Genomic DNA, 19309 nt, shown 5'->3' with positions numbered 1-19309 from the left:
TCAGATTGCCACAAAAATCATATGTAATAATTCACAATTATTAGCATACTAACTGCAAAAAGTAGTAACTCAATAAATATTGATGAATATTTGGCATGATGAATAATAGTATATATGGCAACTACTTTCACAAAGCTTAGAATAGAATGTATGAACAAGATTCAAACAGATTAAATGAAGAGTCAATAATTGTGTGTGTGTGTGTGTGTGTGTGTGTGTGTGTGTGTTACCAATTCTAAGCGCAACTGGAGTTCTAAGACTGGGCAAACTGTAATTTATAAGAACCCACAGAAACTTCCTTACCATAATAAGTATCCTTTTGGTAAATATTATGGAGCCACACCAAGAAAAACAGAAGTAGCTGACAGAAGTAGCTTTTAGAAGACAAGGAAGTAGTGGGAATACAGGTGACAGTATTAAGATCCTTACACTGCTCTCTGAGGAAACTCTCCTATACAACTTCATAGTTAACATGCATGTGGCCATTATACTTAACACTAAAAATTCTTCGATTGGAAAGCAGGATCAGAAGAAATTAGATACAATCTGATACTTTTGTGAATTTTTTGCAAATAAGACATTATTATTCTTGCATGTCATTTTTTATAACTGCTTGATGAGCAAATAGAACAAAGATTTTCGATGAACAATAACTGCTGTACTTAGATAAGGACTCAGATATAACTATCAGTAGGGACAGAGTTTTCTTTTTTGACATAACTAATGATTAAACATCATGATTACTTGAAAACACATGCTGAGTACAAACTTCCAGAATGATTGAATTAATAAATGAATGAATGAATGAGCTCAGTCTATAATTAGGCCTATAATTAATCAAAAGGGGACACCAGGGAAGCTAGCTCATGCTTAATAAACATCACATGTGGTGAGAATCCGTTTTTGTTTTTAATTTTGTATTTCCTGTTAGTAACAATAAACTAAGCTGCTTGTAAGATAGAGAGATAACGGACGGTATCATTTTACATCTAATGTTAGATGCCTCCTCAAGCTAATATTAAGCATTAAAAATTCTTTACAGCCCTAACCGGTTTGGCTCAGTGGATAGAGCATCAGTCTGCAGAGTGAAGAGTCCCAGGTTCAATTCCATTCAAGTTGTTGTAGGCACATTCCCAGTAGGGGGTGTGCAGGAGGCAGCTGATCGATGTTTTTCTCTCGTTGATGTTTCTAACTCTCTATCCTTCTCCCTTCCTCTCTGTAAAAAATCAATAAAATATATTTTTAAAAAATTATTTACAAAATGAGTGTATTTTACTTTATATCATAATTTAAATTTTGACCCACAACTATTACAAAGTAGACATATTTTATGACATTTTATACGTATGAACAAGATTCAAACAAATGAAATGGAGAGTAAATAATTGTGTGTGTGTGTGTGTGTGCGTTACCAACTCTAAGTGCAACAGGAGTTCTAAGAGTGGGCAAACTCTAATTTATAAGAACCCACAAAAGCTTCCTTGCAGAATAAGTATCCTCTTTGTAAGTATTATGGAGCCACACCAGGAAAAACAGAAGTAGCTGACAGAAGTAGCTTGCAGAAGACAAGGAAGTAGTGGAGTATGGAGCTTTGATTATTTCTAAATAATCACTTATGAAGTGTTCTTGTTGTGTGTTTTTTTGGCCAGGAAAAAGATTATAGAAAACTTATGTAAATATATCCCATATAGGATATCATTTAACTAAAGTATATAGCTTAAAATAAAATTATTTGTTAAAATTATAACTCTTACTGCATTTTGACTAATCCCAATATAGAAACTATCTAAGCCACCTCAAAAAAAGAAAATGCCAGCACCTCTAAATGTTTTTTTTAGTGCCTTTCTTTAGTTAATCACAGTGATGGAAAAAGCTTTGATGTAGTTATGCCAATATTTAGATATAATTATTTCACATACATTGCAAATTTAGTTGTGATTCACAGCCTATGTTCCAATTTAAGTTTACACATTTGGGGCAAACACAATTATAAAATGTAGCAAATCAGTTAACTCATTTTTTTAATTATCTAGGCACCACATAGAAAATGATATACATAATATCAGTGCTACTGAGAAGAGATCATTGTTATTAATCCAAGTAATTGGTAAATGCCTTTGAATTTATTCTGATTGTCTAATTTTTGTCAAAGCACCCACCACAGTTCTTAAAATAGCTTCTTGATTATTTCTTTCTCTGGACTGTAATGCATTGAGGATTAACTCATCCTTGGCATGTGAAAACTGGCTCAAGAAATACTGTATTAAACTAATTTGAGTTAAGTTGAATTAAATTGAGTTAGTTAAATTATTTTAAGAAAAGTAGTGTCCCTAGTTTCAGATGAAATATAATTTTAAGTTGAAAATGGAATGTCAAATCAAATCATTTACACATTGACAAGTTTTATAAGCTAGTATGGATTTTTCATTGACTCTAAGCCTCAATTGTTAAATTGTATATTATTTTTAATATTTATTTATTGATTTTAGAGGGATTTGTTGTTCCACCCATTCATGCATTCATTGGTTGATGCCCATATGTGCCCCGCTAGAGATCAAACCCACAGCCTTGGTATATCTGGCGAGGGCAGTTGTACCATTATTTTATAAAATACCATTACAAAAAATGATGTGCACTAAAATAAGATGCAGCACTTTATTAATATTTATAACTTTAATTTTATAATTACCAAAAGAGCTTTTAAAGACATACTTACATTAATTTAATGATTCTTGAATATTTTATGCATACACACACAAATACACACATATATCCAGAAAATGTACATTTAAAAAAATTGAGCAAGGCATTTCAAAACCTTCTTTCCAGGCAGTATTTGGCTCTCCTAAATTAGTTTTTGAGTCCAAATCCTTGATGTTCATGTTTAACATAGAGTTTGTTCTCCTTGTCCATGAGGGAGCATATTTTAAAGGAGAAATCCACCACTTTTTTCTGGTAATTCCATCTAAACTACAGTGTCCATTCTGCAAGTTTGGGCTGGTACTTTCTTGGCCCTATCAGAATGTCTCAACAGAAAATTTTTCAAAAAACAGTGAAGGTTTCATATTCCGTTTTAAATGGTCGTTAAATGGTTTGATTAAAGTATGAGTTAATGTGAGTTATTCCTATTGCCCAACCAAGCCACAGAAATAACAAACAGGAATTGTTCAGAGATCATCAAGGGTAAGACATCCTTATTTCTAATACAGTAAGATATGGAAAGAACTGGTGTCTTAGAATCAAAGAAATAATATTAAAGAAAAAGCATAATGGGTTCCAATTTAAAAATTGAACTCTAAGAGCACGTGTGTGTGTGTGTGTGTGTGTGTACAGTATTCTAAAAAACAAAATTCTAAGATGTCATTTATATGATGGCTAGATTTTTGTTACATACATTTTCCTGCATTTACTAAGATATTTAGACAATTTAGCTATATTTTGTCAAAAAACTTTTTCATCAAAAGTTGAATGACTATGATCATAAACTATATATCATGTAGTTCTAATGTGTTATTTTATGTGCTTTTACATGTATGATTAAAGATAATCAGTCAAACTGATTGGAATTTACTGAAGTCTTCATTATATGCTCTGTGTACTGCTGGTTTTTTTTTTTTATCATTAAAATGTGCATTCTCAGCTTTCAAAATTAACAATGTTAAAAATAAATGACCCAGCAACTGAATATTTCTTAATCTCATCTCTACTCAGGTCCCATAAGCAGTATTTTGGTGAATAAATATGGTAGCCGGCCAGTGGTAATGCTAGGAGGTTTGCTGTGCTGTGTGGGATTGGTCGCAGCCTCTTTTAGCACCAGCGTAATAGAGCTCTACGTCACGGTGGGATTCATTGGAGGTAAGTTTTGTTTTCAGCTTACTATTTTAACACTCCTGTTGTTCACAAAGCTCTCTAAAATACAGGAACAATAGAACATTCTCATCGTTTTCTTTGAATTTTATTTTATATCAGGTACGATCTTGAATTATTTTCATCTAATACATTGAAATACTAGCTATGGAATGTCCAATCAAAATTATTTCAGGTAATGGGAGAAAATGATTCATCAGATACATAAATGCTCTATGATATAAATGTCAAAAACAAAGCAGCATTGGCCTGTTTTTATCATTTTACCCTTTACTCTTCAGCCAGTTAAGATGGCCGACAGAAGCTTTCTGGCATATAAATAGCTTCATTTAAAAAAATGTATTTTTTATTACTTATTAGTATTTACAATATCTGATATTTTACACAATAGGTTAAAAATGGTGACAAAGAGTTATTTTCTGGATGCACTGACTTAGCTTTAACAATAGAATTATTGTATTCTGTTTATGGTGGAGCTCTGTATTGGTGCCCTTTTGTTTCCTTCCTAAAAAGATTCTGGTGTAAAGCTCTAGAAGGCACATTGGCCTCTAAACACAAATATTTTCAAATGACGTCCTAGCATTTGATTATAGTTGTTTCTCATGCAAAACGTCTCTGGACTTAAACTGACCTGAACATGTACATTTGGAAAATAGAATATTTTTCTTATGCCCACAGATAACAAGGTAAACATATTTCTCTTCTTATTGTGAGTTTAGATCAGTCTAACCTTGCACTTACGTGTCATGTGGTGAAAAAAATGTGAAGCATTAAAGCCTACAACATAGTGATGTTAAATCCTTCTCTTTACTTCCTATCAACACCTCTCTCCCTCTTTTCTTGATATGGTAAAACATCTTTTGTGAGTGAGAGAATCTTATTCTGTCCAAAAATTGCCAGAATGGAGAGAATGCCCTTTCCTTTGTGCTGAAATGCTATGCATTATATTTGACGATGGAAGTAAGGCTAAGTTTACAAGTAGATGTATTAGGGAAAAGGTGATCTGGGTATTACTGCACCACAAATAGCAACAGTATTATAAAGGTGGGGCAAAAATAGGTTTACAGTTGTGAGTGTGTGAAACAGTTCATTCTTGTATTATTATTTATTAATTATTGTAATACAAATAATTGCAAACCTTACTTTTGCCCCACCCTGTATGTTATTGTAACTTCCATTCCATTCCTTTGGGTCTTGGAGGCTTTGGTGCTGCTAGAGTCAGCCATTAAGTACACCTATAAAAAAATTATCGTAAGTTATTGTCAGCCAATACTTTTTGGTATCTGAAATCAGACAAGTTTTTTAGAAACCTGACTCAGCCCACATTAGCTTTGTGATCCTGGGTAAATTAACCTCCTTATGCCCCATTCTCTTTGTCTTCAAAATGGGGGAAATGATAGCTCTATTATTTGGGAGTTCTTAGAATGACTAAATGAAAAAAGTTAACATGGAGTACAGAGTGCCCAGCATTTTATTACTTTTAAATATATATTAGCAAATAATAATCATCACAATGTCATTATATAATATCTTACAGTTCTAGAATTTAGTTGATTTTGGCAACCGTATCTTTGTTGTTGAGGAAATTAGAGCTGAAGAAGTCTAAATGTTTTGCCAAGTAGCACACATAGGTAAGTAGTTGAGGCAGATTTAGATTTTTTATTTCAAATCTCGTGCTTGTTTTGCCATGCCAGAATAGGAAATAGATGGCCACTCTCTCTTAAGGAGAACTTGGATTACCATCTGAAAGTAAAATTCCAGGTGACAGAGTGGGGACTTGGGGAGAGGAGATGGCATAGGATTAGCACACAATTTCAAAACACAATTTGGGCCCTGGCCAGGTGGCTCGGTGGTTAGAGTGTCCTCCCTGTGAGCCAAGGTTGTGGGTTTGATCTCCAGTCAGGTCACATGCAAGAATCAACCAATGGATGCATAAATAAGAGGAATAACAAATCCATCTCTCTCTCTCTCTCTCTCTCTCTCTCTCTCTCTCTCTCGTGTGTGTGTGTGTGTGTGTGTGTGTGTGTGTGTGTGTGTGTATGTAAAAGTTAAAAAGAAAAATACATTTGAAAACAATTGCTGAGTTTTAATTTTGGTTCTTCCACTTTCAAGACGCTGACTATAGGCTGGTCAGTTTTATTATTTGTATGTTGGGTCTCTTTACACTTATTCTGCATATCTCGCAGGTACGGCACAGGGCAGCGGTAGAATCAGGGAGCGTACTGCCCTGTTACTCTCCAAGCATGCTCTTCGTTCCTCCCAGTCAGCTTTTAGGGACCCTCCTCCTCATAGAAAACATTTGTATTAATTGTTTGCAATAAGTATTTATACTCAGAACTGAGTGTCCCAGAATCTAAATACTTAACTACTTGGCAGTACTGTCTCAATTACATAGATTAGTAAATGCAGAATTCTTACTTCTATAACTCCTAAAATAATATGGAATAATATGTAGGTGAAGAGTGAAAGAGAGGTAGTTTATATCAATCAACTTTGTGTACTTTTTAAACAAACTTTTTCATTACTATTGCTAAATAGTACCTTGGCGAGCTATAAGAAAGAATAAATTTTCAAAGGCGATATTTAGCACTGCCAAGAAGCTCCCTAGACAGCAGGGACTTGTGACTTACATAAATAATAACCTTTACTCCCTGAAATAAGACTATGTTTCAAGCCCCGAAATTATTTGCTTTTTAGTTAACACGCATATGCGTCTATATTCATGAAATGTGGAATGTGAGGATGGAGAGCATGGAACTAATGACATGAATTTATTATTCTTTTTTATTATTTGCATGGCTTTGAAGAAATATCTCTGGGGAGACCTAAGATTGCTTATAAGTGACAAAATTTTTAGTGTGTTCAACTGAAAAGAAACCATTCATGTTTTAAATGCAGTCTTTCCCAAAAGGAAATAAATCTATCATATATATATATATATATATATATATATATATATATATTTGTATATATATGTGTGTGTGTGTGTGTGTGTTTGTATGTATATCTATATATGTATATATATTTATGTAAATATGAAAGCAGATGAAAATCTATGGAACTAAGTGATTGTAATTATAAGAACTAATAATTTTGTCCTAGTTTCAAACTATTCTCTGATTTTTGAAACATCAGTAAAAGTTTTTGGTTTTATTTTTGTGCTTTAAAATGAAAGGAATATGAAACCATCATACATACCAAGTGTCCCGTTATGAGAAACTTTTTATGTGCCATTCTCTTGATATTGTTGATTAACAAAAATCCCCACCTGCTATTGCCTTTTGAGTCCTGCCTTACCCAATTGAATGTAAGTTTTGAAGAGTAATTTCTTTTGTGAGTGGCATAATGTGTTTGTGTTTTTCTTCCTTCTGTTTTGTTCTTTGCAGGTTTAGGTCTAGCCTTCAACCTGCAACCCGCCTTAACAATCATTGGCAAATACTTCTATAAGAAACGACCCATGGCGAATGGGCTCGCCATGGCAGGAAGTCCTGTTTTCTTAAGTACATTAGCTCCTTTCAATCAGTTCCTTTTTAATATGTTCGGCTGGAAAGGCAGCTTCATGATTTTGGGAGGCATATTGTTGAATGCCTGTGTGGCGGGGGCTCTCATGAGACCCGTTGAATCCAAACAAAGTACTAAGGCCCAAAATAAGATTGGCGAGACAGAGCTTGAGTCGGGTGTGAAAAAAGGCCACAAGAAGCAATCAGCCTGGGAAAAAGTGAATAACTATTTAGATTTCTCCCTTTTCAAGCATAGGGGGTTTTTGATATACTTATCTGGAAATGTCATTATGTTTCTAGGGTTTTTTGCCCCCGTTATATTCTTGGCTCCATATGCTAAAGACAAGGGGATTGATGAGTACTCGGCAGCCTTCCTGCTGTCGGTTATGGCTTTCGTTGACATGTTTGCGAGGCCTGCAGTAGGATTCATTGCAAACACCAAACTTGTTCGACCTCGAATCCAGTACTTCTTCAGTTTTGCGATTATGTTCACGGGAGTGTGCCATCTCTTGTGCCCGTTGGCAGAGGACTACATAAGCCTGGTGTTTTATGCTATATTTTTTGGCCTTGGATTTGGGAGTGTTAGCAGTATCCTCTTTGAAAGTCTCATGGACCTTGTTGGTGCTCAAAGATTTTCCAGCGCCGTGGGGCTCGTCACCATTGTGGAGTGCTGTCCGGTTCTCCTTGGCCCTCCTCTGGCTGGTAAGGTTTCTCATCAAGGAAAGCAAAAAGCATCAAATCAATAGCTATTGACTGAGATGTTCTTTGTAATATAGCACATGCTTTGTCATTTAAAAAATACGAATAGCCTGAAGGACTGAGGGTGTGTTAATTTTAGGGTTGATTATGTATTTTTGAACTTCATAATTAGTTGAATTTAGATCTAAATTGTTTCAAACGCTGGACCTATGAACTTAAGAATTTAAGTTAAACTGGTAATTAGTTGCATAATGTTTAGGTTTTTTACCCATATCAGTTGTTTTGGTGTTTTTAAAAATGTTTAATGTAAAAGTCACTTTTTAAATTTTATCATTGGTGATAGATTTCTCTTCCATCTATATTAAAATTAGTCAAAAATTTAAAATAGCTCTCTCAAAAAGTCAGGATCTATTTTCTTATTGGTTATATTGAAATGGATTTTGTTGCCAATACATGCCTAAGGGAGGAATACTTTTATAATACCCACTGATAGGATATATATATATATATATATATATATATATATACATATATATATATCAATAAAAGTCATATTTATCAGACACTTATAGTTCATATTTATACATTATAAAGACTATATTTTAATTTTAAGATCTAAAATATTTTTAATATGCTTACAAAAGCGTCCAATAAGGACACTAAGACGCATGTGTAAGTTCATTTTGAAGTTTATACTTTGCTTAATTTTTGTTTATAACATATTAATGTTATAAATATTAAATGCTTTTTGTGGACCAGAATTTTTCAGTAACCACTATATATTTTGGCTAATACTAAACTTACGTATTCACTTAGACTCCTAGCCTGCCCCCTGGTGGTCACAGTCAATGCCGGGCTAAATGTAAAATTTTCAATGTATTTTAATCAGTTTACAAAAGTTTTCTTACATGACATTAAGAAATCATTTCAAAAGTGGGATAATTTATCTTTAATTTGCTAACTTAAGACACTTTGACTTTTTACCTTTTGCTTTTTCACTTGGTTAGGAATGAGCTGTGTATTTGTGTACTTGCTGTCTACCACGCGTGTCCTCTAGTAAATTGCACAGTTGTTTTGGGTGGTATATCCCTCAGTGTGGATGTAAATGGCACCAAAACAATTTTTAAAAACAGTTAAAACCAGTCAGTATATTTATCAGCCAATGGATTTTATTTTATAAGACAAGTCTAATTAGCCTATCTTTTCATACAGAAGCAGTTTTACCAAATGGGTTTTAGAAGCCTATTCATTAGCAATAAAATTCTTAGTATCAACAGAGAAAATTGTATTTCAGTAGCCATGGTGGGATGATTAAAGAAAAAAAAAAGGTCAACAGATGTAGTGGGTGGGCTTTCAGGATGAAAATGAAGGAATCTGATTTGGCTACTTCTCCTTGGGCTGAGAACCTTTATGAATATTTACATCTATTGCTGCACCCTTAAATGCTTATTGTTTAATATTGCCAAACCATTGTGCCAGTGATAGCTATGGCAGCAACTGACTTGTGGCTCCTTCATGAAGCTCTCACACTCTAGCCATAATACTCCCACCTTTTTCATCCTGTTTCTGCCTCCTGCCGCCCCTGACAGACACTCCATGATTTGAGATGGGCTTCTTCTCTGCAGCATGCGGCATCTCCTAGAATGGTGTCTGGCACATTGTAGGCACTCAGTAAATACTTTTGAATGAATGGGTCTTGGAGTTACTTCTCACACAGTTGCTGCTGCTCCTACTACTCTTGTTCATAGAGCAGTAAAGAGTAGGGAGAGCACGATTTTTATTTTTATTTTTTGTCAGCCAAGACTCACTGCTGTACTCACAAAGAACTGAAGCTTTAGTTCTAGAAATCATATATGGTTTCTTGATGATGATTAAAAAACTCCCAAAACATTTTGAAAGTAGGTTGATTCGGCAGCCTACAGTGATATGAACTCTGATGGGGGCATAGAACTGATGTTTATGTATTTTAAAGTGTGACAATCATTGTATAAAAAGAATATTTGACTTAAAGTCAGAATGGGAAATTAAATTATGCAGTTTTTGTATGTGTCATATGCTTATGTATGTGTCATATGCATTCAAATGAGCCTATTCCACCATTTACCTAATTAAAACAAGGAACCTTGTTTAAAGAGTTAATTTCAAAAGTAACTAAATTTAACACTGAGCTACTGAGTAGGTTTCAGTTAGAATGATAGAGATTCTGACTAAACAAATAGGTGTTTATCAGAATCACCTGGAATAAGCATATAAGAAACAACATGGATTTGTGTACACTCAGGTTTGCTGGTAATAATTATCGTTAAGAATCGGGTGCCTGCAAAAAAAAAAAAAAAAAAAAAAAGCAAGAGGCAAATCTATGAACTGAAATATTTTTAAAAGTCAAGAAAGCCTTCAGATTATATGGCACCAAGCTAGTTTTTTCATATTTTCAATAATCAAATGGAATAAACATTTTCTTTCTTTTTTTAAAAAACATTTTGTATTGATTTCAGAGAGGAAGGGAGAGGGAGAGAGAGATAGAAACATCAATGATGAAAGAGAATCATTGATCAGCCACCTCCTGCGCACCCCCTACTGGGGATCAAGCCTCGGATGGGAATCGAACCATGACCTCCTGGTTCATAGGTTGACGATCAACCACTGAGCCATGTGTGGCGGGCAACATTTTCTCTGATTAGTTTGGCCTTAATAATTTAGATTTAGATAAAGTAAAAACTGTAATTAGCCACAAAAGTGACATACTTCTTAACCATGAGAGTTGATGAAGCCATTTTAAAGAACAGAATCTCATAGGAATGTGAGATTCAGACAGTCCTTGATCAGACCCAGATTCTGACCCTCCCTGGCTGTGTAACCATGCTCAGATTACTTCCCAGTGCTCCTGTGGGAGTCAGTGAGATATTGCAAATAGTGTTTAGCCTCGTGCTGGGCATAGAGAAAGCATTTAGTAAACATCATGTCCTCTATGAACTTTATAAAAGCCTTTGGGTCTTTCCTAAAGAATGTAATGTTTCCCTCTTTTTTCAAAAGATAGGAAGCATGGGAAAGAGTGAAGCAATCTCCATGTGTCTGCTGTAAATAAATAGATAGATAATCATATCTATTTCTACATGAATAGATATTAAACATGTATGTACTTACGAATATGCACCCCAAAGCATATATGCCTATTTTGTCCTAATTGTGCATTTGTATTGAGGGTAATAATGCTCAATAATTTTAATATACCAGTAATATAATGCTGCATGTGCACTACATGCCCTTATTTATATGTATAAGTTATAAACTAATTTTTCATTAAATATTTAATATTAACTTAAATAAGAAATAGGTACCTACTGTGTCTATGGAAGAATTTATTAGAAAATTTTATTATTTATGAATCTTTTATTATTTTATCCTAAAATATGTTTTTTGTTTGTTTGTTTGTTTTGTCTCTTAGGTAAATTGGTGGATGAAACTGGAGAGTATAAATATATGTATATAGCCTGCGGGGCTATTGTGTTCCTAGCAAGTGTGTGGCTGCTCATTGGTAATACTATAAACTATAGATTGCTTGCAAAAGAAAAGAAGTTGGAAAAAGCAAAGGAGGAAACGTGTAACAAGCCTGAGTCCCGAGAATCTGAACCTTTGAATGCATCTAAACAATGTGATGTTGAAGTCAAAAGCAAGAGGCCAGGGAGTAATCCCTCAGAAAGAGAAACTAATATATAGCAAGAATCACACCTCTGATTTCAGTGTTTATGACTTTTTAAAAAATATGTTTTTGTATTGATTTTTTTAGACAGAAAGGAAGGAAGAGGGGAAAAGAGATAGAAACATAGATGAGAGAGAAACATTGATTGGCTGCCTCCTATTGAGGATTGAGCAGGCAACCTGGGCATATGCCCTGACCAGGAATCGAACCAGCGACCTCTTGGTGCATGGGACGACGCTCATCCACTGAGCCACACGGGCCGGGCCAGTGTTTATGACTTTCTTATGAGAACTTTTTTTTTTCCCCTCCAAAATATTGGAAAGGATTTTAGTTTAAATAAAACTTCATAACGAATGACGGAGATGAGATTTCCCTCAATGGCAGATTTTAAATGTTTCTTTTTAAAAATTTATATTTTGAGATTATGCATATAAAGAATCCATGCAAGGGTTTTATTTTCATACATGACTCTGGTTGTGGTGATTAAAATAATTTTCAAATATTCCAGTGACTTCCAGTCTTGATTATAGAGATCTGAATTCCAAACCCCTGGTTTAAGTAGTTAGAAGGAATATGTTTAATCCTATAAGAATACCCTCTCCACATTTCATTTTTTAAGATATTGAAGTATGAAATGGAACTAAAGGCAAATGAATTTCCACTCACAGTATCTGGAGAACAAAAAACAAATAAGTTCAAAAAGAACATTATCACCATACTATTTTTTTCTTTTTACTTAAAAACTATCCATGGAGAAAAAAGATGTGTGTTATATTTGCATACTACTGTACATGTGGATTTTAAAGATAAGAACATAAGAACAAGGGTGGTGGAAATGAGGTGATCTTAATTTGAAAATACAACTAACTTTTTTAAACCGTAAGATTTGATTAGCCCATGCACATGCTTTCTTTGAGAGGGGCATTAGTACCTGGTAGTAGAGAATAGCACCCTCAAATTAATTTTTAGAATTTTTACCTAATATGTAAACTAAGTTAAAAGCCTAAATTACCCTCAAGCAATGGACTGCGTCCATTGATTTTAAAAAGGATTTTTAAAAAGATTTTTTATTAGTTTTTAGAGAAAGAGGAAAGAAAAGAGAGAGAGAGAGAGAGAGAGAGAGAGAGAGAGAGAGAGAAATATAGAGCTTGCAACCTTCGGAGCAGGGATAATGCCCAACAGAGTTGCACAGGGCAGGACTAAAAAGGATTTTTGTTAGTAATCCAGAGAGTAATAACCAGGGATTTTATTTTAACCAGAACTCATCTGAGCTATTTTCAGACTGAGACAGCAAGTAGAATCAACCCAAATCCTGGTAGATGGGTTTACAGATAAGCCAAGTTGTAATTTTTCCCAACATGCAGTGGTGATCGGTAGGTTACTGTTATGAGTAATACATTTGAGAATACTAGGAGTGCAGGGGTGCTTATCACGAGCCCTCTAAACTCTCATTTCCTCCCTTCCCCAAAAATGTAAAAGCAAAAACCAAAAATCAAAAATAGGCTCTTTACTCAGCCGCTGAAAATGCCTCATATTATAGGGATGTTGGCGCTTGAAAATTCTGCCCTCTACTGACTGGGCTTCCTGCTGCCTCTGAACTTACCTGGTAGCTGTTAACTAAACCAGGAGACTGTTAAAAAACAGCTGCTAGGACTGGAGGCTGTGCGTGACCTGGTATATGCACTTGTGAAGAGCAGGGATCGTGTATAACAATAGCAAGAAGCTTGCAATCCTGCGGCCCAGATTAATTTTGCAGGTTCTCGTTTTCATGGCGATGTGAAAACATCTGGGAACCCGCAGCACTCTTGAATACAGTGGCACATGATAGTTTTCTGTACCTTCAGAACTATGAATACCATTTCGAGTTATAAAGCGCTTGTAAACAAGAAAGAAACTGTGCTTAATACTAGAGGTATAAATATTTTAGTCTACAGATCTGAAGTTTAAGTTAAGACCATGATTAGTAACAAGCATTTAGTGCTTGGTTATTGAAGTGATATCACTCTCAAGATGTCAGAAGGAATTTGCTGGGGTTTCTGTGTGTTTTATTAATTGCGGTAGAGGCAGGTGCTATTCTTATTCCCTAAAAGATTGTACCTGTATATCAAGCTTTGGTGATAGCTTACATGAAGGATTTAATTTGTAAAATGTATGCACTGTTTAAGCCTGCGGTTCATATTTAGGAAGCTATATAAAATTCCATATTTCATTGAACGTTCACTGTTTGCATAAAAAAGAGGTATTTGTATTCTTCAAATATTAAGTCAAACGATATGTGCCAATACCATCAGTAAATCAATCAGGGAAATGTGGCAGTATATGGCTGTGGGTTTTTATTACTATTACTATTATTATTATTATTACTTCATTTTATCCAATCTTGAGTCTTGAATGAGCTATTTTCATATTATGAGTGCTCTTCTAGTAACTCTGATTCGTCATAAGCAATGCAACATCGTAAATTAGTCACTCTCCAATCTTTAACATTTCCCAAAGTGTCTTGAATTCTCTGGAGACACACTTGTAAATGGATATAGATATTAGACTCAGGGGTAAGGAGAATAAATAGCAGAATAGTGATCATGGGTTTTAGGTCTAAGGCTGTCGTCCTTTTTATCACCAGCTGGTAGAGACGTGCTGGTGGGGGCATTCCAGTAGTTCTCTCCCCAAAAAAGGTTTATTCACATACTGACGAATTTCTTGTCAAAAACCAATTCGTATTTATTTTATTGCTCCTTGGTCATCTTCATTATACTTTCATTTCTGGCACTGATTATATCAAATTGTAAAAGAAAGAAAGAGAAGGGAAATTGTGCATTCAGAGTGCACGATATGATGTGTACAGTCATGTCTGGCAGTGGCAATGCAGCAAGTTACAAATACGTACACATAGCAATTCCCATACATACATATTGAAAATTTAAATCAGCGTATACTGGAAAGAGTGATGTAAATTCCCATACAGGACGCAGAATTGTTCCAGGGCAAAATAAGTTTTTCTACTTGTGCACTCTTCCTGCTCCCTTGAACTTGTTAAAATATTTATTAATTTAACAGAATCTTTCCAAGATTGAAAAGAGAATATTAACTTAGAACATTCATTATCATTTTGCCACATAATAATGATCTTTCCTGGTCCTTTTTAGGTCCAATCAGCACACATTTAAGAGGCAGGGAGTCAGGCTCTGGTGTACTTCATGTTGGAAGACTTGATATTTTCTCAGTGTAACTTCACATGACACATAAGTTTCACTTCGTTAGTACAGAGTTCCAACCACCTTATCTACACACACACACCCACACACACACACACACACACACACACACTATTCCCAGACACTAGGAAATAACTAAAATCATTAGGTTTGATACACTTGAATGTGCACTTTAGAAATATAGGTATTTTTTACTCATCCTTCTCTGGCTGCACATGACAACTGAGGATAAAGGAAAAAAGACCATAAGATGTATTAATGTAAGTTGATGTTATAAAATATAGAAATAGCCTTAATCATTAGTTGAAATTTATTTCCTATCAAAAATACATTTTCAAAAAAAAACACCCCCAAACCTCTCATTTGTATAAAATTTTAGGCTTAATTCAAAAAAAAATGTGACTGTTAAGCTCAACTTAATAGGAAGAAAGGATGCAAAGTGGGAAGGGATCTAGTCTTTATGTATTATGCATTTTGCCTACCTAATACTTTTTAATATTCAAGCCAAATCATAGGTAGAGGCTATTGGCCTGATATAATAGATGAGTGAGACCAAAAAAAGAAATTCAGCAAATTACCAAAGATAAAAGGTAATATGTGACAGAATCAGAACTAGAACTCAGGTTTATCTAAAAGCAGAAAGAGCCCCTAAGATGTTTACTACCATGCTGCCTCCTAATAGAAGCTGTAGAAGCTAGATACAATATAAATACAACAAATTTAAACCTTATGCAGGGAAACCAATTAGGTTTAACTTCAATTCATATTATGATTTATATAGTGTTTGTTAGAGACTGCATTTGCTATAACCTGATTACATAATTTCAAGTTGGCTGTTTTTCTAGTCAATGCACCTTATCCTAAATCATGGTAATGATTATGTAATATCCATAATTATTTTAATGTAACGTTTCATAAAAAGAATGACATAGTGTATGATTCAAGGATAATATATTTTCCCTGAGGTTGAATTTAGAAGAAAAAAGTTATTTTCTTTATGGATAAGTAATTCCCATATTGGTAGCTACTTATTATGACTCAAGAATTAAAAGTACTTATTATGAAACATTATTTTCAGAATTATGATTCTTATTTACAAGGTTATCCTAAATTACAAAAAAAAAAAACACTTTAAAAAGTTTGTGATATATAAATAACTTGGTTCATCTATGCAATATATATTTACTTCTGTTATTTTCTGCAATGGCCCCTATACCCTTAACTCATTTTTCAGGTTTTCCTGAACATCTGTATTGTCATTTTTTCCCCTGTTCCCTTTGACCTGTACACAGAACAAGTGCCATTGCTTTTTCCCTCATTCCAAACGTTTGGCATGCATGGAATGTTGTTCTCCTTAGCTTAATTTCAGATGGTGCACTTCTAATGTCTTACACCCTCACAAAGTCACCCACGCTGCATCTGGTCTTATTTGTGGCTAGCAGCAGTGGCCATATTCCTGGGGCCAACAGTGTATACTTTTGGCAATTACCACTCATCTTTCAAATAAAGGAACTTGTGTGACTGTACATTCGATACCTATATATTTGAATGCGATTTTTTAAAATCTACAAAAATTGATCTTTTTGCGCTTGGCCCTTATTCTCCTGGATGTTTCTAATTTTCTTAAAGTGCCTGACAACTTGGAGAAACCAAGCTTCTTACCTTCAAACATAGCACCATCACATCCATCCTGTAGGTCTTTTCGATGCAATGACATCACCGATACAGCATCCTGAGTAGATTCCTTGCCAAAACAGTTCACAATACCAAAGAGCACACAATAATTGAGATAAAACAGAAATTACAGTCTTTACTCATGTCACTTCTTTTTAGGGTTGGGATTTTACATGTCAATGTGCATGACCTCATGTATGAGAAATCGACTTCAAAACCAACAGACCCAATTGTCAGTAATTACCATGCTCGCATAATCAAAATCAGAAACTGAGCTCCAGAAACTATCTCTGTCGATCCTTAAAAATTGAATAATTTGCTCCAGAAACTATCTCTGTCGATCCTTAAAAATTGAATAATTTGCTGGGCTCATGGGATTTTGTTGTTGTGATATTCTCTTCTTTGCTAGCAATAGTTTGTACACTGTAGGTTTTAACTCTACCTGGCTTATTTTACTCCTCTGTCCCTCACTGCTTTTCTTTCACCTTCTTTGGCTTATGTGAGATTCGTGAAAGAATTGTTAGGGTAGTATTGAAATTCATAATTGTAGGTCTCTGCCTTAGAAGGAAAAGTAATGCTGCAAAAATAATTTTTGTCTTTAGTGGAGCATAGGAGAATTTTTTTAGACCATATTACTTCTCCCATCCCAACCCCATGCTGCTTTACCTTGCCCCCTTCCTTTCTTTCTTCTTTTTTATCATTTTAAAAAATCATTTTCTTTTCTTTTTTTACAATGTGTAGGTCAAGTTCTTAGAATTTTTTATCTAATTGTGGACATTTTTAGCACATGGTTTTTGTTTCTTTGGGGGTTTAGTTTACTTCCCCTATTTGCCCGCTCTCCATGTTTCTCAGTCTTCGTAGGTGCTTGTTAGTAAGTTGCATAATATTCAGTACTTAAGCAGACGATTCATTATTCAAAGGTCATAAATTTATTGTCTTTCAGCTGATATTTTTCTTCACACAGTTTAACAAGCCTTTTGCTCTTTTGTTTTAAATTCGAATATGGAAAAATAAGCTAGGGAAATGCAGGCACTCAATATTCTTTTAAGTATAGATTAGTAAAGAGTTCTGGTCAAATGAACAAAATAATTATGTGAATGTCTGAGTGAAGTTTTAACACATTCTAAGACTTTCATTCTAGGTTTACTGTTGTTTTGCTCTCATATGTATCTAAAAAAAAAGGTTTTAAGTTTAACCCAGTTTATATAGCTTGTTCATTAAAGTACAGGACAAATTTTTAATAAACTATTTAATTGACTTTAGTCTTCTACCAATGCTATTCTAAGTAAAGTATAAATATTTCTGGATTTAGTGAGAAAGGACATGTGAACTGAACTGTTTATTTTCTAAGCATTATGTATAATTTTGATTTGTATTTTATTTTTTGATATATTTATGTATCAAAGATATATTTAATTAATTTGTTTTGTCATCTCTTGTCTTAAGTTAGGTTTGTTACAAATTCATACTTTTGCAGAATAATACCAGAACAGGTGAAGGGCTTTGGCTAAACATATATCTGCCCTCTGAGTGACTGGATAAGCCATATCACTTGTAATGGTGAACTTTGTAGCATGTATACATACTTTCCTGGAAATAGTCTAACCTTACTTGAATCCTTTATTTCCAAAATGAATATATTTCTCCTAATTGAATTATACTTTACAAAATTATGTTTGTAAATTTAATTTGAAGAATATTTGCTGATTCCCACAATAGATAATTTTGAGTAAATTGGACGTAATAACTAGGGGGAGGTGTGAATGATTTTGTCCAATATATATATGTTGTTACAGTGATATCTAAGTCATTAAAAAACACACACTAATGATTTGTTTAGAGAGTCTATGTGTCAGTATTCTATTGATTCCTTTTTTTGTCTTATGCTCATATTTTATTTTCGAAGCACTACTCACTTATTTGTTCCCTAAAAGTATAATAGCACAGCACAGAACACACAATACGAGTTTGTTGAATTATTAAGTCATAAGCAAGAAATTAATGCCGTTGTATAATCTCGAGGAGAACACCCCAAAAATATTTTTAAAGATTTTTTATTGAGTTCTAGAGAGAGAGGAAGGGAGAGAGAGAGAAAGAGAAACATGGATGTGAGAGCAACACATCAGTTGGCTGCCTCTTGCATGTCCCTGACGGGATCGAACTGACAACCCTTCAGTGCATGGGACAACACTCCACCAACTGAGTCACACTGGCCAGGGCCCAAAAATATTATTTGACTTAAAAATATGAGAATAGATTAATAAAATAATTAGTATAGGATCTGTCTCAAAAATGCTTGTTTTTTTAAATGGTCGTTTCACCTACTTAAACAGTACTAAAATCTACAAGAGGTGTCTGGCAAAAGTAAAACTAGAGTTTCTTTTATCTTAGAGATCCCATCTACCTTTCTTCTCATTTTATCTAGATATGTATTCTTCCTAGATTTTTCCTCTTTTAATTCCATTCCAGAACAGGGAAAAAAAATGAAATCACTTCTAAATAAAAGATCCCTGATGAAGGGGAAGAATAATTGCTATTAGGAATTCTTTCTGTAAAAGTGTAAGAACGGTAATCTGTACTCTTAGTATTTGTTGCTTAGTTCATCAAGGATATTTACCCTAAGAACATACTTTAATAAAAGTTTTGATAAATAT

The 19309-nt window shown here is 34.1% G+C and overlaps 1 protein-coding gene across 5 annotated transcripts in view; it reads left to right on the top strand.

Moving 5' to 3' along the window:
• The window catches only part of SLC16A7 (solute carrier family 16 member 7), a 377073-nt gene extending 358579 nt beyond the window's left edge, over positions 1–18494 (top strand). For all 5 annotated transcript variants that reach the window (XM_070409841.1, XM_070409837.1, XM_070409838.1 and 2 more), the window contains 3 exons: positions 3712–3855; positions 7254–8069; positions 11512–18494. In XM_070409841.1, coding sequence (XP_070265942.1) covers positions 3712–3855; positions 7254–8069; positions 11512–11783 — 1232 coding nt within the window. In that variant the 3' untranslated portion in view covers positions 11784–18494. The remainder of the gene's footprint in view (positions 1–3711; positions 3856–7253; positions 8070–11511) is intronic.
• Positions 18495–19309: the final 815 nt, after the last annotated feature.

This window comes from Myotis yumanensis, unplaced genomic scaffold (genome assembly GCF_028538775.1).
Source record: "Myotis yumanensis isolate MYYU_CA2020_CCGP unplaced genomic scaffold, mMyoYum1.0.hap1 SCAF_3, whole genome shotgun sequence".
Classification (NCBI taxonomy): domain Eukaryota; kingdom Metazoa; phylum Chordata; class Mammalia; order Chiroptera; family Vespertilionidae; genus Myotis; species Myotis yumanensis.
The sequence above is the reverse complement of the archived record's forward strand: the minus strand, read 5'-3'. Positions and strand labels throughout refer to the sequence as shown.